This window comes from Magnolia sinica, chromosome 10, assembly GCF_029962835.1.
Source record: "Magnolia sinica isolate HGM2019 chromosome 10, MsV1, whole genome shotgun sequence".
Classification (NCBI taxonomy): domain Eukaryota; kingdom Viridiplantae; phylum Streptophyta; class Magnoliopsida; order Magnoliales; family Magnoliaceae; genus Magnolia; species Magnolia sinica.
In genome coordinates this window covers 95334-116629 of record NC_080582.1, presented here as the reverse complement: position 1 = coordinate 116629, position 21296 = coordinate 95334, and the positions used below count along the sequence as shown (strand labels likewise).

General features: G+C 40.9%; 1 protein-coding gene and 2 long non-coding RNA genes across 7 annotated transcripts; 1 reads left to right on the top strand and 2 right to left on the bottom strand.

Annotated features, from left to right (window-relative positions):
• Positions 1–6927: 6927 nt before the first annotated feature.
• On the bottom strand, positions 6928–12150 carry LOC131257654 (uncharacterized). 5 transcript variants are annotated; one of them, XM_058258431.1, is made up of 6 exons: positions 11619–12150; positions 9040–9133; positions 8754–8882; positions 7593–7643; positions 7307–7445; positions 6931–7175 (listed from the first exon to the last, which is right to left on the bottom strand). In XM_058258431.1, exons 1-5 carry the CDS (start codon positions 11681–11683, stop codon positions 7344–7346), a joined length of 441 nt encoding a protein of 146 aa, XP_058114414.1. In that variant the 5' UTR covers positions 11684–12150; the 3' UTR covers positions 6931–7175; positions 7307–7343. The 5 variants fall into 5 exon arrangements, 4 of the variants coding, with proteins under 4 accessions (XP_058114415.1, XP_058114414.1, XP_058114416.1 ...); XR_009177525.1 differs by lacking the exons at positions 6931–7175; positions 7307–7445; positions 7593–7643; positions 8754–8882 and adding exons at positions 9246–9303; positions 9523–9628; positions 9718–9923; positions 10035–10110 and having other exon boundaries at positions 9039–9133; positions 11619–12099; XM_058258432.1 differs by having other exon boundaries at positions 6928–7445.
• A 2978-nt stretch (positions 12151–15128) lies between these two features.
• Positions 15129–20760, top strand: LOC131257652 (uncharacterized). Its single transcript, XR_009177523.1, has 3 exons — positions 15129–15186; positions 15267–15645; positions 20623–20760. It is a non-coding gene; the product is annotated as an uncharacterized LOC131257652 (long non-coding RNA).
• LOC131257651 (uncharacterized) lies at positions 15276–18741 on the bottom strand. Its single transcript, XR_009177522.1, has 2 exons — positions 18383–18741; positions 15276–16484 (listed from the first exon to the last, which is right to left on the bottom strand). It is a non-coding gene; the product is annotated as an uncharacterized LOC131257651 (long non-coding RNA).
• Positions 20761–21296: the final 536 nt, after the last annotated feature.

The window sequence follows — 21296 nt, the reverse complement described above, 5'->3', positions numbered from 1 at the left end:
GGTGAACTAAGATTTTGGAGTCCATCACGTATTGCTCTAAAAAAAGTTCACACGAGTTTCGTGCGAACTGATGCGCATAGAGCATTTGGCATATATAGTCATGCTCACATATGCATGTGCTCACCTTTGTAGACGTGTCATTGGCATCTAATCCGAAATATCCATGTGATGCGGAAACCCATGAAACCCTAAGGCAAAAATTTTCACCCTGATATAAAATTCTAGTGGGCTATAGCGAAGGAACGAAGGTGTTTTCATTTTTCATGGCCCACCAAAGTTTTGGATCAAAATAAAAATTAGGCCCAGGGAGTTTCATGAGGTTTTGCTTCACGTGGACCATTTAGATTTTTAGAGTCACATCACGTATGATGAGTTCTAAAAAAAGTTCGCATGTGTGAACTGTTGTGCAGCTGAGCATTCAGCATATAGAGTCATGCTCACCTACACACCCACAGAACACGTGCGAATATTTTTGAGAACTCATCATACGTGATGTGACTCCAAAATCTGAATGGTTCACGTGAAGCAACACCTTGTGAAACCCTAATAGCCCAATTTTTACTTTGATCCAAAACTTTGGTGGGCCATGAAAAATGAAAACAGTTTCCTCCCTTGATTTGCATCTCTTTGCTATAGCCCACCAAAATTTTATACTAGGGTGAAAAGTTTTCCCATGGGTTTTCATGGGATTCCGCATCACATGAACCATTCGGATTAGATGCCCATGACACGTGTGCAAAGGTATGCAGGTGAGCATGACTCTATACGTCGAATTCTCAACTGCGCACCATTTCTAACAGAACTCCTGTGAACTTTTTTGAGAACTTATCATATGTGATGTAACCTCAAAATCTAAACGGTCCACGTGAAGCAACACCTCATGAAACCCCCTGGTCGCAATTTTTTACTTTGGTCCAAAACTTTGGTGGGCTATGAAAAATGAAAACAGTTTCCTCCCTTGTTTTGCATTTCTCTTTGCTATGGCCCACTAGAATTTTAGATCAGGGTGAAATTCTTTCCCTTGGGGTTTCATAAGCTTCTGCATCACATGGACAGTAAGGATTAGACGCCCACAACATGTGTGCAAAGGTGCATAGGTGAGCATGACACTATATGCCGAATGCTTAGTTGCGCACTAGTTCACACGTAACTCGTGTGAACTTTTTTGAGAACTCATCATACGTGATGTGACTCCAGATTCAGAACGGTCTTTATGAAGCAGCATGTCATGAAACTCCCTGACCCCAATTTTTTACTTTGATCCAAAACTTTGGTGGGCCATGAAAAATGAAAACACTTTCCTCCCATGATTTGCATTTCTCTTTGCTATTGCTCACTTGACTTTTAGATCAGGCTGAAATTTTTTACTTTGGGGTTTAATGGGATTCCGCATCACATGGAACGTTCGAATTAGATGCCCATGACACCTATGCAAAGGTGCGCAGGTGCGTAGGTGAGTAGGTGAGCATGACTCTATATGCCAAATGCTCAGCTGCACACTAGATTCAGAATGGTCCTCGTGAAGCAGCATCTCATGAAACTCCTTGGGCTCAATTTTACTTTGATCCAAAACTTTGGTGGGCCATGAAAAATGAAAACACTTTCCTCCCGTGATTTGCATTTCTCTTTGCTATTGCTCACCAAACTTTTAGATCATGGTGGAAATTTTTACCTTAGGGTTTAATGGGATTCGACATCACATGAAACGTTCGAATTAGACGCCCATGACGTGTGCAAAGGTGCGCAGGTGCATAGGTGAGCATGACTCTATATGCCAAATGCTCAGCCGCACACGAGTTCGCACGTGCGAACTTTTTTGAGAACTCATCATACGTGATGTGACTCCAAAATCTGAACGGTCCATGTGAAGCAACACCTCGTGAAACCCCCTAGGCCTAATTTTTACTTCGGTCCGAAACTCTGGTGGGCCATGAAAATTGTACACAGTTTCATCCCTTGATTTGCATTTCTCTTTGCTATGGCCCACTAGAAATTTATATCAGGGTGAAATTTTTTCCCTTATTGTTTCATGGGATTCCTCATCACATGGATCGTTTAGATTAAACGCCCATGACACGTGCAAAGGTGCATACATGCGCAAGTGAGGATGACTATATATGTCGAATGCTCAGCTTCACACCATTTCGAACGGAACTTAAGCAAAATTTTTTGAGAACTCATCATATGCTGGGCTCAATTTTTACTTTGATTCAAAACTATGGTGGGCATTTTGATTTGCATTTCGAAAAATGAAAATTGTTTCCTCGATTTGCATTTCTCTTTGCTATGGTCCACACGAATTTTAGATCAGGGTGGAAATTTTTACCTTGGGGTTTCATGGGATTCTGCATCACATGGATGATTCGGTTTAGACGCCCATGACACATGTGCAAAGGTGCGCACATGCGTAGGTGTGCAAGTGAACATGACTCTATATGCCGAATGCTCGGTTGCGCACCAGTTCGCACGGAACTCGTATGAACAATTTTGAGAACTCAGTATACGTGATATGATTCCACAATCTGAATAGTCCACATGAAGCAACACCTCATGAAACCCCTAGGGCCCAATTTTTACTTAGATCCAAAACATTGGTGGGCTATTAAAAATGAAAATCAGTTTCCTCTCTTGATTTGCATTTCACTTTGCTATAACCCACCATAATTTTATATCAGGGTGAAAATTTTTTCCATGGGTTTTCATGGGATTCCGCATTACATGGACCGTTCAGATTAGACGCCCATGTAGTGTGTAAAGGTGCACATGTGCGTAGGTGAGCATGTGACATGACTCTATATGCCGAATGCTCAGATGTGCACCAGTTCGCACGAAGCTCGGATGAACTTTTTGAGAAAACATCATACGTGATGTGACTCCAGAATATGAATAGTCCACATGAAGCATCACCTCATGAAACCCCCTGGGCCCGATTTTTACTTTAATCCAAAACTTTAGTTGGCCATGAAAAATGAAAACGGTTTCCTCCCTTGATTTGCATTTCTCTTTGCTATGGACCATCAAAGTTTTATATCAGGGTGAAAAGTTTTCCCTTAGGGTTTTATGATTCCATATCACATGGACTGTAAGGATTAGACGCCCACGACACGTGTGCGAAGGTGCACTAGTTCGCACAGAAGTCGGGCAATCTTTTTTTAGAAAACATCATACGTGATGTGACTCTAGAATTTGAACGGTTCTCATGAAGTAGTGACTCATAAAATCCCCTGGGCCCAATTTTTACTTTGATTCAAAACTTTCGTGGGCCATGAAAAATGAAAACAGTTTCCTCCCTTGATTTGCATTTCTCTTTGCTATGGACCATTAGAATTTTAGATCAGGGTGAAAAATTATCCCTTGGGGATTCATGGGATTCGCATCACATGGTCCATTCAGATTAGACGCCCATGACATGTGTGCAAAGGTGCACTCGTGCGTAGGTGAACATGACTCAATATGTCGAATGCTCAGCTGTGCACTAGTTTGGACGGAACTCGTGCAAACTTTTTTGAGAAAACATCATACGTGATGTGACTCCAGAATCTAAACGGTCCTCGTGAAGAAGTGACTCATAAAACCCCTTGGGCCCAATTTTTACTTTGATCCAAAACTTTGGTGGGCCATGAAAAATGAAAACAATTTCCCCCCCTAATTTGCATTCTCTTTGCTATGGCCCATTAGAATTTTAGATCAGGGTGAAATTTTTTCCCTTAGGGTTTCATGGGATTCCGCATAATATGGACCGTTAAGATTAGACGCCCATGACATGTGTACAAAGGGGCGCAAGTGCGTAGGTGAGCATGACTCTATGCCGAATGCTCAGCTGTGTGCCGGTTCGCACGGAACTTATGTGAACATTTTTGAGAAATCATGCGTGATGTGACTCCACAATTTGATCGGTCCACGTGAAGCAACACCTCTTGAAACCCCCAGGGCGCAATATTTACTTCGATCCAAAACATTGGTGGGTCATGAAAAATGAAAACAATTTCCTCCCTTGATTTGCATTTCTCTTTGCTATGGGTTTTCCCATGGGTTTTCATGGGATTCCGCATCACATGAACCATTCGGATTAGACGCCCATGACGCATGTGCAAAGGTGCGCATGTGCGTAGGTGGGCAGGTGAGCATGACTCTATATGCCGAATTCTCAGCTGCGCACCAGTTCGAACAGAACTCGTGCGAACTTTTTTGAGAACTCATCATAGGTGATGCAACCTCAAAATCTGAATGGTCCACGTGAAGCAACACCTCATGAAACCCCCTGGGCCCAATTTTTTACTTTGATCCAAAACTTTGGTGGGCCATGAAAAATGAGAACAATTTCCTCCCTTGTTTGCATTTCTCTTTGCTATGGCCCACCAAAATTTTAGATTAGGGTGAAAATCTTTCCCTTGGGGTTTCATAGGATTCTGCATCACATAGACCATAAGGATTAGACGCCCACGACACATGTGCAAAGGTGTGCAGGTGAGCACGACTCTATATGTCGAATGCTTAGCTACGCACAAGTTCGCACGAAACTCGTGCGAGCTTTTTTAGAAACTTATCATATGTGATGTGACTCCAAAATTTGAACAGTCCATGTGAAGTAGCACCTCATGAAACCACCTGGCCCCAATTTTTACTTTGATCGAAAACTTTGGCGGGCCATGAAAAATGAAAATAGTTTCCTCTCTTGATTTGTATTTCTCTTTGATATGGCTCACCAGAATTTTAGATAATGGTGAAATTTTTTCCCGTGGGGATTCATGGGATTCCGCATTACATGGACCATTTGGATTAGACGCCCATGACACGTGTGCAAAGGTGTGCTCGTGCATAGGGAGCATGACTCAGTTTGCCGAATGCCCTGCTGCGCACTAGTTCGCATGGAACTCGTGTGACCTTTTTGAGAAAACATCATACGTGATGTGACTCCAGAATCTAAACGGTCCTCGTGAAGCAACGACTCATGAAACCCCCTGAGGCCATTTTTATTTGATCGAAAACTTTGGTGGGCCAAAAAAAATGAAAACAGTTTCCTCCCTGATTTGCATTTCTCTTTGCAGTGGCCCACCAGAATTTTACATCAGGCGAAAAATTTTCCCTTGGGGTTTCATGGGATTCCGCATCACGTAGACCAGATTAAACACCCATGACACGTGTATAAAGGTGCGCAAGTGCATAGGTGCGCAGGTGAGCATGACTATATATGTGAAATGCTCAGCTGCGTACCAGTTCGCACGGAACTCGTGCGAACTTTTTTGAGAACTCGTCATCATACATGATGTGAATCCAAAATCCAAACGGTTCACGTGAAGCAGCACCTCATGAAACCCCTTGGGCCCAATTTTTACTTTGATCCAAAACTTTGGTAAGCAATGCAAAATGAAAACGGTTTCCCCCCCTTGATTTGCATTTCTCTTTTCTATGGCCGGGTGACAAATCTATCCTTGGGGATTAATGGGATTCCTCATCACATGGACTGTTCGGATTAGATGCCCATGACATGTGTGCAAAGGCGCGTACGTGCGCAGGTGAGCATGACTCTATATGCTGAATGCTCAGCTGTGCATTGGTTCGTACGGAACTCAGTGCGAACTTTTTTGAGAAAACATCATACGTGACTCCAAAATCTGAATGACACTACAACAAAACTGGTCTCTCCCGGTGGTCAAAACCGCCGCTAAATGGTTTACCGGCGGTCAGGAAAGCACCGGTAAAAGCTGCCTTGGTAAAGGCTTTACCTGCGGTCAAAGGTACAGACAATAAAGTAGAGTATTCACTGGCAAGAAAGTAACTCTTTTTTTTTCCTTTAGTATGCCTCATGCTTCCCCTGCAAAATCACAGGCATTAATCAATATAAGAAAACCGATCAAAATCTCTGCTGAGTTGTGCAAGTTGGATACCAAGGCTTTACTGATTGGACATGAAATGCCCAGCAGATGGGTAATTGTTTGTTGACACAGCTTTCCAACTTGGAACGGACCTCCACAGACTCTGCCTGGTGATTTTGAAGCCCTGTCAAATGCATGCTTATATAATGAATTAAATGGAACCGGAATAGCGTGTAAGATATACATGGAGGTTTTCTCCTTTTAAAGTTATCTAATGTACATAACTCAAAATCAATCCATTTCAGAAACATTCAAACAATGCTAGAAAAGGGGGAAAATTGAAAAAGATTTACCATTCAGTGAGTTATATGCTTGTCATACACTGAATACTAATGTTTTAAATCCTAAGACCAGACCTTTCTGTCAGCAGTTTGGTCCAAATCCAAACAATGGTCTGTTCCAGTCCAACCATGACATGTTTAAACAAATAAAATAATAGGAAATGACTGCAACTAGCTTGCCTATGGCACAGTTGGTAATGTTCGCTCTATAAAATAAAAAAATAAAATGGTACTCGAACACCACTACCCATTTTGAATTTTACCAATAAACTGTAGAATTGAAGTAGCAGTCCAACTGGCAATATGCCCAATCCAGATGTGCAGACCAGCTGGACGGTTTCAAATGATTTCTTGCCCAAAATGGGTTTCCAGGCAACTTGGCTCATTTTCATGGCTGGTTCTGACCCAGATTAATCAAACCGTCCAGTCCAGCCCAGCTTAAAAACACTGACAAATAGATGACATTTGTCATTATTACAATGACTTGTTCATTAATGAAAATACTGTTTGGGTCATATGTCACTACAAAAACAAAACCCAAACCACTTAAATGGAGAGAAATGCCTCAGGTTATTCACAAAGGGGGAAAAGCAGTCAATATCTAACGCACCTTGCCGGCAAACAATATTTGCAGTTCCAATATCACCCCTGGTGGAGAACTACAATCACCCCAAACCAAAACATAGATATCATTAGTGAACTATAACTGTTGATATGAATGTTGGACATTAGTATGAAACAACCAACAAGAATCCCTACATATTCTATTCAAATTTCAGCCAATGGATGGTGGGTGAATTCAGTACACAGTATTATGTGTACGGAAGTATCTCAATACTAACTCATGCAATGATGATGATGATACCAGTATCTCCAATGCTGCTGAGGTCCTTGCAAATCCTTGAGAACTCAGCTGATGGCATCTTTACAATGGCATGATACTCTGCTTTTGGAATTCCAAGATGCTTGTTGTCAATGTCCATGAGCTTCATCTCAAAATCAACAATCTTATCCTGACCTTCAAAAATGACAAAACCCAGATCAGTGATAAAATTCTGGGGAAAATGCCGAATTTCAATCATCCTTTTTTGGCAAGGCAGTAAAAAAGAGTTTACAAATAAACCAGAATGAATAAAATAGATTACATACAAAATAAAAAAAATCCAAAATGAACAGAAGAAATTTGCTAAAAGACCCAATTTATCCATCCATTTCTTCTCTTCTCAACAATACAGCAGTCGGCGTTTTCATTTGTTTCAGCATCCCTCAGAAAAAGAACACAAATTCCCTTAACCAAAACAACCCAAAATAAATATGTAAATGACAATTGTGCTGAGAGTAAACAGATTAGTGTAATTAGGAATAACTACCAAGAAGAAGATAGAAATACAAAAAAGAAACACAATGATGACAAAAGACAATAGGTGATGGTTACCTGATTGAGAACCTCAAAGTCCGATGGCTGTTTAGCCATTGAGTAATACCCCTGCAGTGATTGAAGCCCAATGCATATGAATATGACGACCAATATTCAAAGTTCAAACATGTTAAATGTACTTCCTCGTTGTCATACAAGTGCCAGAATTTTGACCCAAAATACCACTACAATGTCTTCATTTAGATTCTTTTTAAATTAACTAGGAAACAAATTGTTAAAAGAACAAAACGATCTTCAACCATAAATGACATTGGTCAGGAGTATAAAAACATTGGTTGGGTAGAGTAGTGCAAAAATATGCACCAACAATTAAAATCTACGTATCTAACAAGTGAGAAAATTTTATTCAACACAAAATTCATTCCATACTTATAGTTTTCTAGTAATAAAAACACTCCAGATGATATCAAGAATTAAGGGTCAAATATGGACAGCACAGTAAAACATTTAAGGGATTAAATTCAGTAAGAAATTGATGAAAGGAGTAGTCCATATTCAAAGAAAATGAGTTAAATGAGTAAACTGATGAAATATTCCGATATTTTCTTATCCATGGTGAGGCCAATCATATGCCCCAAATCCAATAGTTTAAGTTCCCCATGGAAAACTATACAATTACTTTATGAATAAATGCATACATTCTGACATTTTAATCTCTGACCTGGAAATAGACAGGTTAAGAAGAGAAATACAGCCACAGTCCACATTCACCTGAAAATTTTCCTAAGAGAGGTGACTAGGATCTTCCAAACTAATAGATTTTTCGGGCATGGTTCATCCATAGCCATTGATCCCTTTGATAGAGCAATCACCACAAAAAAAGATGCCTGATGTATATTTTCCATTATCCATAAAAAGGATGTCTATTAAAAATGATTTTGTATAAAAAAATTCAATAGGCCAAGACGGATAATATCTTGCCTCATAACGGATTTGGCCCTTGGCCATTATAAACTGTTACCGGACTAAAAACATTGGGAATTCTAGAATCAAGAAGCTGTAGAGTTAAAACAAACTTGTTCAGACCGGTTATTCATTGAAAGGTGTGGTAATAAAAAAAAATGTCTATATATATATATATATATATATATATATATATATATATACACACACACACACACACACATATATATATTATAAAGATGGGGTAACCCATACCATTGTGATAAGAACTATGTGATCAGGGTGATGAGGCACTGTCAAGAATGTAACTGAGTTAATAGGTTCGTCATCATGTGGCCTCAATATTAAAAGTGGCAATGCCTTCCTGTCTTCCCAAATCTTTACCTGTTGCAAACCAATAAATCAAGATGATACTTGAAGGTTCCAAATCATATAGAATATTTCAAAAATGGCAAGACTAAAAAAACATAACTTCCCAGCAAGATTAATATCAGCAATTCAAAAGATTTGAGTTTCTCGAATAAAAATTCAAGAGATATACCTGGTTTGTTATAACCCAATTAACAAAGGGTAAGCGTAGCTCATGACCCAACTCCAGCATGTTCCCTCCAGGAGTCAAAAGTTTGACAGCCTTCCTTCTCAATGTAAATGAAAACAATTAGACAATTCCAACAAGCAACAGACATTGGCTGAATGAAATCGATTTTATGATAACCTCAAAATATGCAGTACAAGAAATAAACTGACTTGATCAATGAGGAGCTTCCAGTTTGATGAGCCTCAGCAATGACCGGTGTTTACTTACCTGGAAGGGACCAGACTGTTGGATTGGTTGGGATAAGAACTCATCATTGAAATAGGATGGGTTTTGGCTGGGACTGATAGGTATACCGCATCAATTCAATAGCTTTTAACATGATTACCATTAAAAAGAGTAGACTAACAGATGCACACAAAATAAAGCCAACAGGACCCAGGGCATTGGACCTGAAGATATTGATGATAAATGGAAAATGCATTGGACCTGATGATATTGATGATAAATGGCAAATGGTGCTGAATTCGAAAAAAGTGGTAGAAGCTCTTGAACTATGCTCCAAGTATCCAGCTCTATAGATGCAATTATTAGGCTGCGCAAAAGGTTGAATCTTAGTATCACCACTGAATATTAACAACTTGCTAGCACTCAGCCATTTAGTACATCCTTTTGTATATTTACCTAGTAAAACCATTTTCTTTCCACATCTTTATGGCTTCTGGTGATGCCCTTCTTCCAGGTTTTGTTGATTTGCAAATCTTGGGAATTGTTTAAGTGTTGTCATCATGTATGCCATCTAAGTGGTTAGTAGAACAAGGAGACGTATCCATAGGATCCAAAGCTCCATTGCCAGAAGAAAGAGATGTATCAGTGGTGCTAACTGATGGCTGAGATGAATTAAGAGCAGAATTGAGACACAAGCACCAGAACATTAGATGAGACACATTCAGTTGACAAGGCAGTTTTGGCAACAAGTGACTGAATACTAGAGACCAAACCTTTTCATGAGATACGGATCGTTCAGTACTGCTGTTTTGATCAAAACAAAGTTCAGAGATAGGAGACTGCACAATCCTGCATTAAAACAAATCTATAAATATCCCAAACTTTCAGGAAAAAAAGAGAGTAAAAAATAAAAATACAGGAGTGCCAAACTGATTTTAACTATGTCCAAGATGGTAGGACACGACACAACCCATACTCGACCCAATTTTGACCAGGCCAATTCTCTAAATGCTGGACCGAAACCTGGTCTGATTTCTAAATGAGTCTGGAAAATTGGATCTGGACGCATTAAGATCGGGTTGGGTCCATTGGGTACCTTTTGGACAAAATCCAAATCAAACAAGAGGTAAAGCAATCAAAAGCAGAACATCCATATTGGAGACTGCAATACCTAAAAAATGAACCATGGGCACCTAAAATTAAGCAAACAGATTTAAATGAGATGAAATTCATTTTTTAAGTGGCAACCAAACGGGCCCTTAGCAGCTCAACAATCAGATGGCAGTTACAGGCTCACCTCTTTTCCAAGTTGGTGTTATGGTGGTGGTTGGTTGGGTCTTGTAGCTATCAATTCCTTTATCTCGTCTCTCCAGCATCCAACCACAAAATAATGAAGAAATGGTCCACTGCTATTATAGTGGTACAAGCTGTAATAGTGCTCCTGGTTGTAAAACATTGCTTGCATCAGATTACTACTGAGGGAACAAAATCTTTTCATCAAGACTTGTCACCAAAGGTCCGGGGGTGGGCTCCATGCATGATCGATCAATTAGAGGTGCCCCATGCCAATCACTTATGGATCCCACATGGGCAACTGATAGGCCCACATGATGGCAGGTTGCCTAGTGGACCCTACAGGGCCACAAGGTTGGAGGGACCAACTGTGGGGCCCAAAATGATCCTCTAGTCACATGATTGGACCATTTAACAGAAGGCAGTTCCTATTGCATGGTAAGTAAATTAGCAGTCTCCATATTCAGGTTGTAGTATCCTTTTTCTACTTCAAGCCTGTTTGACCAATCTAGCAAGTTACCTACTTAGTATTGATTTGTAATTAGAATTGGAGTAGGAAATTGGAAACAAAACACTATAAATACAGAGCCATATGTATGGAATATTTTGGGGTGGGCTAATTTGGCCCTGTATTGCATATCATATCCAGATGATATGGATACAATACATATTGGCTGATACGATACCTATAATCAAATTGATGGATGAAACAGTAAAATGACATGCATGTGACACACATCAAAGTTAATCATTATGTCAAATAACAAGAGGCAAAAAAAATTGATTTTTTTTTTTTTTGTTTTTGTTTTCCAGTTCCCTTAGATGGATTGCTGTATTTTAATTAGGAATTGTTCAAATGAAATTGACATGAACAAAGAAATGACAAGATGAAAGTCAATCACATGCCCTGAATCTAGTTTCCCCCTAGCTCCTTCAGTTATAAATGAATGGGTGTTGGCTACCAACACATATAACATGACCAACAAGAAAGTTCATAAGTAAAGTCAATCTCATTCAGCATCATTTTCAAAAGTAAAATTTGCAACTCAATATTCAACAAGTACCTGAAGATGTGAAGCAGTTGCTGCAGCTCTGAGTCACCAAGGAATAAAGCTTGCCTTCTTACCATTTCCGCTGCACAGAACAGATAATTGTATTAAGATCTAAATCATCCTGAATTAGAATCCATAGAGAGTGGACAGCTAAGATTTCTGCAAACCCAACTCAACCTAACCCTAAGAAATATACCCCATCTCAAAAAGAAGCTAGTATTTATCAGAAAATCTCTCCTGACACTAGCTAGTAATGCACATCAAAAGGAGAAAGAAAATGACAATATTTCACACTTCACAGAATCCCACTTCCAAACATCTTAACAACCAGTCCATTAGAAAGAATATTCCACCTCAATGTAACAAAAAAAAAACATCTATCTAATTCTTTCACCTAGCCATGGATGCTTTCGGGAGACTTCAACATTGTTTTTCACCCATGGAAAAGAAAACCAAGGGGGCATAGGAATTGATGGATGACAATGGAATCCTAGATATTGGCTTCCGTGGAAACACATTCACTTGGGATGACTGCCATCTGTCAAATCTAGGAAGTTTGCTAGAGGTTACCTAGTCTTCTAGAGTTTTTGTCAGTAATAATAATAATAATGAAAAACAAAAACTAGTTCAATTGAGTCGACTAGATGGGGCTGAGTTGAGTCAAGAGTTGAGCATCAACAGTGCATATACGTACAAGGTCACTATAACAATTCTAACAGTTGATTTAAGTAGAGGGAATCATAATCCCATCAGTCTACACAAGACAAAATGGTATGCTTAAGGCAAGAAATTACCAGAGATGAGTGAAGTTGGTAGGAAGATATATCTCAAGTCCGCTGTACAATTTGAGTGCAGGTACCTGTCCACTTGGTTTGTCTTCGATGTCTGTTCAACAGTGCCTTTACAACCTCTCAGTCTCCTCTTCACAAATCAAAGCGCCGGCCTAGGATTTAAAATACTCAATATGCTCCGGCTCTGGCGCATGCGGCGGGTTAGCTCTCTGTTCGCAAGGTCCACCATTCGAATTCAAATTTCTGCATTTCGTTTCTCCAAATTCTGAATAATTGCGGTTGAAGAGTGATATTCATTAAGCAGGTTTGCTTTCCTTCAGACTTGAGAAGGACATCCGTTTCAATTACTTCTGGACTCGGTGCACAAAGCTTGTCTCAGTGAGTCACTGACACCTCTATTGCCCCCCCCCCCCCTCATAAATTTATAAATAATAAAAAAAAAAAAGTTCTCATAATCCCATCAGTCTACACAAGACAAAATAGTTCTCATCTCACTCATGATTCGGGGCGGAAGAATCCAAAAAAAGAAGAAAAATTTCATACAGTAAGATGGCTGATGGCTCATCTAGAATACTGTCAGAAATTTACTATTATATCTAGACACTTCAAATTTACAACACCAAAGTGATAATAGATTGAAACAGCTTAGAGATTGCTTTAAATCTTGGCAACGGCCAAAACTAATCCCTGCAGGTTTACCACAACATGGACAAATTATCATGGTAAAGAATCAAATAATGCAATGTGTGTGTGTAAGTTTTGCGCACAATACTTTGGTTTCAGGCATTTGCTATTTTTGGAACATAAAGTGGTTTTTTTTTTTTTTCTTTCTTTCTAGGATGACTTAGTACTAGAAGTCAGCAAATTGAAGCAATCTCCTGTTCAAATCTCCACTGGCAATAACCAAATATTGACTGACTAAATTCAGCCAAAGTGAACAAGATCTTTGCTAAGTTCGCTCTTGTTATTGCATGAAAATAAATATGTTCCATTCAGCAGGTGGGCGATGATTTTAGAAGCAGTTGAATGGGTAAAAAAACTTCAGCCAAGTTATTAAAGGTTTTTTAGTCATATATTGGTTTCATAAACTGTGGCCCACCTGATGAGTGGACCAACCTGATTCTTGGGCAAGAGCATTTACATAGCAGTACCTCTCCAATGAATGGATTGGAATTTGGATCTCATACCAATTTGCCAAGTGGTGGATGTGTGGCATGTGTGTGGGCTTAGAAAGTTCACTGAACAAAATGAGATTTTAACAGTGTTGGACTAGTTGTATAGGTCATAAATTAACAACATAACCCTATGCCATGATTTCAAAAAAACTAAGTTCGCTCTCTGAATTTTGAATATCCAAAGCACAAGAAAAACAACAAAAGAGGAAAATTTGCCAGCTTAATCTAATAGATAACCTCATCTTATTCAATGCGATGAGTTTTGTTGCCTTGCTCTTATTCAAAAGGATGGGGAGTGACCAGGATGTTGCCAGTAGAGCTAGAGCTGGGTGGATGAAGCAGAAATGTACCTTCGGGGTTTTGTGTGACCAATGCATGCCTCAAAACTCGAGGAGAAATTTCTCTGTGACATCTATTCAACCAACTATGATGGGTGCTGGGCAATGAGAGGACATCATAAGCAAAAACTGAGCATTGCAAAGATGAGGTTGTTAAGATGTATGTATGGGAAGGCTAGGAACGGCACAGTTAAGAATGAGGTCTCCGAAGCAACCTAGTAGCAGTCCCAATAGAAATAAAATGATGATGATCAGATTGAGAGGGTGTGGTCATGTGCATTGAAGTACTGAGACGACTCTTTTAAGGAGAGAAACATTGATTAGAGTTGCAGGGCCTGAAATGAGAATGAGAGAAAAACCTAAAAGGGCATTGATTGAGGTGGTGAGAAGGGATATGAGGGCTTGTTCACTAACATAGGGTAGGGACTTACATAAAGCTGACCCCAAATAGTTGGGACAAGGCTATGATGATGATGAAGTGGTGATGCTAGTGATTCTATCAGCGGCTAACAAGGAGCAAATCATTCTGTTTCTTTCTAGCTGAATATACTCAAAGACAGGTCAGATGCAGCAGAATTTCAAAGATTACTGGTCCAATGCAACAAGTCAAGGAGTGCCCTGCTCATTGAAGAAGACTCTGGGCAGCATGTGTCTGCTCAGGTGTTTTAGATATTATAATCGCAGTCTCTATTGCTCCAGGTCTGGGTTCAGTGATGGTAATTTTTGCACCAGAAATCTGAAATTGCCTTGATTGGTCAGTATCAAGGCATCAAGGAAACAAGTGCTTAGACAATCACAATCATCACAAGTCTTAGAACAGACCTGGCAGATCTGTTTTAAACAGCCTCCATCCTCTCCATATATAGAAGGAACAACAGATCGGGGAACAACTACTTCTACAGTTGTACAAATTTATAGAAAACCCCCCAAAAAGAAAAAAAGAAAAAAGAGGAGAAATGTCACCTACTTCCATCCACAGGGAAATGCAATAGGGGGACGAGCTCAGACAGAGGCGTCGACATGGGTGTTGGGAGCAGGGAAGTGCGGCCGACGGGGCACGAAGCATTCAAGTGTAGCCACGCGTCAATGCAGCAGAGATGGAAGAAATTGAGGCAATCTGGCAACATCTTCAGCATCTCTCTGTCCTTGTAATCACAGAGATAGATGGAGTAGATAGAATCGTCGCCGTGATCCTTGGAGTTGCAAGGAGAATGTTGCAGAGAGAGAGAGAGAGAGTCGGGGGTGGGGAGAGGAGCGCAAATGAATTTAGGGCTGCGTTTTTTATTTTTTATTTTTATTTTTTTATTTTTATAGGGCCCCTTTGCCGGCAGCCGGTTTTTTAACCCCAACCATCAGATATGCCCATTTTTCTTGTAGTGCCAATACATGGAAATATAACTAGACTGTCTAAAGGGCTAAAATTTATCTTTTGGTGCCTATGTCAGTTACAAGTAAATGATAAACACCCTGCTGACATCCACTGGGTGTGCCTTTTGCATGTATGCATCTATGTTCACCTACGCACGTGCGCACCTTTGCACACGTGTCATAGGCATCTAATCCGAACGGTCCATGCGATGCAGTATCCGCTAAAACCCCAAGGGAAAAAATTTTCACCCTGATCTTAAACTCTGGTGGGCCATAACAAAGAGAAATGTAAATTAAGGGAGGAAACTGTTTTCATTTTTCATGGCGCACCATAGTTTTGGATCAAAGTAAAAATTGGGCTCAGGGAGTTTCATGAGGTGGTGCTTCACGTGGACTGTTCAAATTTTGGAGTCACTTCACGTATGATGAGTTCTCAAAAAAGTTCGCACATGCGAACTGGTGTGTAGCTGAGCATTCGGCATATAGAGTCATGCTCACCTACGCACGTTCGCACCTTTTCACACATGTCATGGGCGTCTCATCCGAACCGTCCATGTGATGCGGAATCCCATGAAACCTCTAGGGAAAAATTTTCACCTTGATCTAAAATTCTGGTGGGCCTTAGCAAAGAGAAATACAAATCAAGGGAGGAAACTGTTTTCATTTATCATTGCCCACCAAAGTTTTGGATCAAAGTATAAATTGGGCCAAGGGGGTTTCATGCGGTGCTTCTTCACATGGACCGTATAGATTTTTGAGTCACATCACGTATGATGAGTTCTCAAAAAAGTTCACACGAGTTCTCGCTAACTGGTACGTAGCTGAGCATTCGACATATAGAGTCATGCTCACGTGCACACCTTTGCACACGTGGCATGGGCGTCTAATCCGAACCGTCCATGTGATGCGAAAACCCATGAAACCCCAAAGGAAAAAATTTCACCCTGATTTAATATTCTAGTGGGCCATGGCAAAGAGAAATGCAAATCGAGGGAGGAAACTACTTTCATTTTTCATTGGCCACTAAAGTTTTGGATCAATGCAAAAATTGGGCTCATGGGGTTTCATGAGGTGGTACTTCAAGTGGACCGTTCAGATTTTCGAGTCACATCACGTATGATGAGTTCTCAAAAAAGTTCGCACGAGTTTCTGCTAACTGGTACACAGCTGAGCATTCGACATATAGAGTCATGCTCATGTGCGCACCTTTGCACACGTGTTATGGGCGTCTAATCCGAACCGTCCATGTGATGCGAAAACACATCACGTATGATGAGTTCTTAAAAAAGTTCGCATGAGTTCCATGTGAACTTGTTTGCAGCTTAGCATTCGACATATAGAGTCATGCTTACCTACGTGCGTGTGCACCTTTGCACACGTGTCATGGGCATCTAATCCGAAGGGTCCATGCGATGCGGTATCTACTGAAACCCCAAGGGAAAATTTTTCACCCGGATCTTAAATTCTGGTGGGCTATAACAAAGAGAAATGTAAATTAAGGGATGAAACTGTTTTCATTTTTCGTGGCGCACCATAGTTTCGGATCAAAGTAAAAATTGGGCCCAGGGAGTTTCATGAGGTGGTGCTTCATGTGGACTATTCAAATTTTAGAGTCACATCACGTATGATGAGTTCTCAAAAAAGTTCGCAAATGCGAACTGGTGCGCAACTGAGCATTCGGCATATAGAGTCATGCTCACCTACGCACGTTCACACCTTTCACATGTGTCATGGGCATCTCATCCAAACCGTCCATGTGATGCGGAATCCCATAAAACCCCTAGGAAAAAATTTCCACCTCGATCTAAAATTCTAGCGGGCCATAGCAAAGAGAAATGCAAATCAAGGGAGGAAATTGTTTTCATTTATCATTGCCCACCAAAGTTTTGGATCAAAGTATAAATTGGGCCCAGGGGGTTTCATGCTGTGCTTCTTCATGTGGACCGTACAGATTTTCAAGTTACATCACGTATGATGAGTTCTCAAAAAAGTTCGCACGAGTTCCGTGCTAACTGGTGCCTAGTTGAGCATTCGGTATATAGAGTCATCCTCACATGCGCACCTTTGCACACGTGGCATGGGCGTCTAATCCGAACCGTCCATGTGATGCGAAAACCCATGAAATCCCAAAGGAAAAAATTTCACCCTGATCTAATATTCTGGTGGGCTATAGCAAAGAGAAATGCAAATCGAGGGAGGAAACTGCTTTCATTTTTCATTGGCCACCAAAAGTTTTGTATCAATGTAAAAATTGGGCTCATGGGGTTTCATGAGGTGCTGCTTGAAGTGGACCGTTCAGATTTTGGAGTCACATCACGTCTAATGAGTTTTGAAAAAAGTTCGCACGAATTCCGTGCGAACTGGTTTGCAGTTGTGCATTCGGCATATAGTCCTGCTCACCAACGCACGTGTGCACCTTTGCAAACGTTCATTAGCGTCTAATCCGAACGGTCCATGATGCGGTATCCCATGAAACCCCAAGGGAAAAATTTTCACCCTGATCTTAATTTCAGGTGGGCCATAACAAAGAGAAATGCAAATCAAGTGAGGAATCTGTTTTCAATTTTCATATCCCACCATAGTTTTGGATCAAAGTAAAAATTGGGCCCAGGGTGTTTCATGAGGTGCTGCTTCACGTGGACCGTTTAGATTTTTGAGTCACATCACCTATGATGAGTTCTCAATAAAGTTCGCATGTGCGAACTGGTGCGCAGCTGAGCAATCGACATATAGAGCCTTGCTCACCTACGCACGTTCGCACCATTTCACAGGTGTCATGGGTGTCTTATCCGAACCGTCCATGTGATGCGAAATCAGATGAAACCCAAAGGGAAAAACTTCCACCCCGATCTAAAATTCTGGTTGCCAAAGCAAAGAGAAATGCAAATCAAGGGAGGAAACTGTTTTCCTTTTTCATTGCCCACCAAAGTTTTGGATCAAAGTATAAATTGGGCCTAGAGGGTTTCATGGGGTGCTGCTTCACGTGGATAGTTCAGATTTTCAAGTCACAACACATGATTAGTTCTCAAAAAAGTTCACACGAGTTCCGTGCGAACTGGTGAGCAGCCGAGCATTCGGCTATAGAGTAATGCTCACCTACGCACCAACGCATGTGCGCACCTTTGCACATGTGTCATGGGTGTCTAATCCGAACCATCCATGTGACGCAGAAACCCATGAAACCCCAAGGGAAAAAATTTCACCCTAATCTAAAATTCTGGTGGGCCATAGCAAAGAGAAATGCAAATAGAGGGAGGAAACTGTTTTCATTTTTCATTGCCCACCGAAGTTTTGGATCAAAGTAAAAATTGGGCCCACGGGGTTTCATGAGGTGCTACTTCACATGGACCGTTCAGATTTTTGAGACACATCACGTATGATGAGTTCTCGAAAATATTTGCACGAATTCCGTGCGAATTGGTTTGCAGCTGAGCGTTCGCCATATAGAGTCATGCTTACCTACGCAGGTGCGCACCTTTACACATATGTCATAGGTGTCTAATCCGAACGGTCCATGTGATGCGGTATCCCATGAAATCCTAAGTGAAAAATTTTCCACCCGAATCTTAAATTTTGGTGGGCCATAACAAGAGAAATGCAAATCAAGGGAGCAACCTGTTTTCATTTTTCATGGCGCACCAAAGTTTTCGATCAAAGTAAAAATTGGTCCAAGGGTGTTTCATGAGGTGGAGGACCGTTCAAATTTTCTAGTCACATCAGGTATGATGAGTTCTCAAAAAAGCTCACACATGCGAACTGGTGTGCAACTGAGCATTCGACATATAGAGTCATGCTCACCTACGCACCTACACACGTGTGCACCTTTTCACACATGTAATGGGAGTCTCGTTGGAACCGTCCATGTGATGCGGAAACCCATGAAACGGCAAGGGAAAAATTTCCACCCCAATCTAAAATTCTGGTTGCCATAGCAAAGAGAAATGCAATCAAGGGACGAAACTGTTTTCATTTTTCATTGCCCACGAAAGTTTTGAATCAAAGTAAATTGGGCCCGGGGGGGTTTCATGGGGTGCTTCTTCACGTGGACCGTTCAAATTTTGGAATCACATCACGTATGATAAGTTCTCAAAAAAATTCGCACGAGTTCCATGCAAACTGGTGCGTAGCTGAGCGTTTGACATATAGAGTCACGCTCACCTACACACATGGGCATCTAATGCGAACGGTCCATGTGATGTGGAATCCCAAGAAAGCCAAAGGGAAAAATTTTCACCCTGATATAAATTTCTGGTGGGCCATAGCAAAGAGAAATGCAAATCAATGGGAGGAAACTACTTTCATTTTTCATGGCCCACCAAAGTTTTGGATCAAAGTAAAATTTGGGCCCGGGGGTTTCATGAGGTGCTGCTTCACGTGGACCGTTCTGATTTTGGAGTCACAACACGTACGGTGAGTTCTCAAAAAAGTTTGCATGAGTTCCGTGCGGATTGGTGCACAGACGAGCATTCAGCATATTGAGTCCATGTGATGTGAAATCCCATGAAAACTCAAGGGAAAATTTTTCACCATGATCTAAAATTCTACTGGGCCATAGCAAAGAGAAATGGAAATCGAGGGAGGAAACTGTTTTCATTTTTCATTGCCCACAAAAGTTTTGAACCAAAGTAAAAATTTGGCCCATCGGGTATCATGAGGTGCTGCTTCATGTGGACCGTTCAGATTTTGGAGTTACATCACGCATGATGAGTTCTCAAAAAAGTTCGCATGAGTTTCGTGCGAACTTATTCGCAGCTGAGCATTCGGCATATAGAGTCGTGCTCACCTACACATGTGCGCACCTTTGCACACGTGTCATGGGCATCTAATCCCAACGGTCCATGCGATGCGGTATTTGCGAAAACCCCTAGGAAAAATTTTCACCCTGATTATAAATTTCGGTGGGCCATAACAAAGAGAAATGTAAATCAAGGGAGAAAATAGTTTTCATTTTTCATGGCGCACCATAGTTTTGGATCAAAGTAATAATTGGGCCCAAGGAGTTTCATGAGGTGGTGCTTCACGTGGACCGTTTAGATTTTTGAGTCACATCACGTATAATGAGTTCTCAAAAAAGTTCACACATGAGAACTGATGCGCAGCTGAGCATTCGACATATAGAGTCATGCTCACCAACGCACATTCACACCTTTTCACACGTGTCATGGGTGTCTCCTCCGAACCGTCCATGTGATGCGAAATCCCATGAAACCCTTAGGGAAAAATTTGCACCGCGATCTAAAATTTTGGTGGGCCATAACAAAGAGAAATGTAAATCAAGCGAGGAAACTGTTTTCATTTTTCATGGCGCACCATAGTTTTGGATCAAAGTAAAAATTAGGCCCAGGGAGTTTCATGAGGTGGTGCTTCATGTGGACCGTTCAAATTTTTGAGTCACATCACCTATGATGAGTTCTTAAAAAAGTTCGCACATGCGAACTGGTGCCTAGCTGAGCATTCGACATATAGAGTCATGCTCACATACGGACGTTCGTGCCTTTTCACACGTGTCATGAGCGTCTCATCCGAACCGTCCATGTGATGTGGAATCCCATAAATCCACCTCGATCTAAAATTCTGGCGGGCCATAGCAAAGAGAAATGCAAATCAAGGGAGGAAACTGTTTTCATTTATCATTGCCCACCAAAGTTTTGGATCAAAGTATAAATTGGGCCCAGGGGGTTTCATGCTGTGCTTCTTCATGTGGACTGTACAGATTTTCGAGTCACGTCACGTATGATGAGTTCTCAAAAAAGTTCGCACGAGTTCCATGCTAACCGGTGCCAAGCTGAGCATTCGGCATATAAAGTCATCCTCACGTGCGCACCTTTACACATGTGGCATGGGCGTCTAATCTAGATGTTTCAAAAGAAAACCCCGAAACCTCAATGTAACACAAAATAAATTACTCCAAGATTGAAAATGAAGTCCATAGCAAAGGGAAATGTAAATTAAGGGAGGAAACTACTTCCATTTTTCATTGGCCCACCAAAAGTTTTGGAATCAAAGTAAAAATTGGGC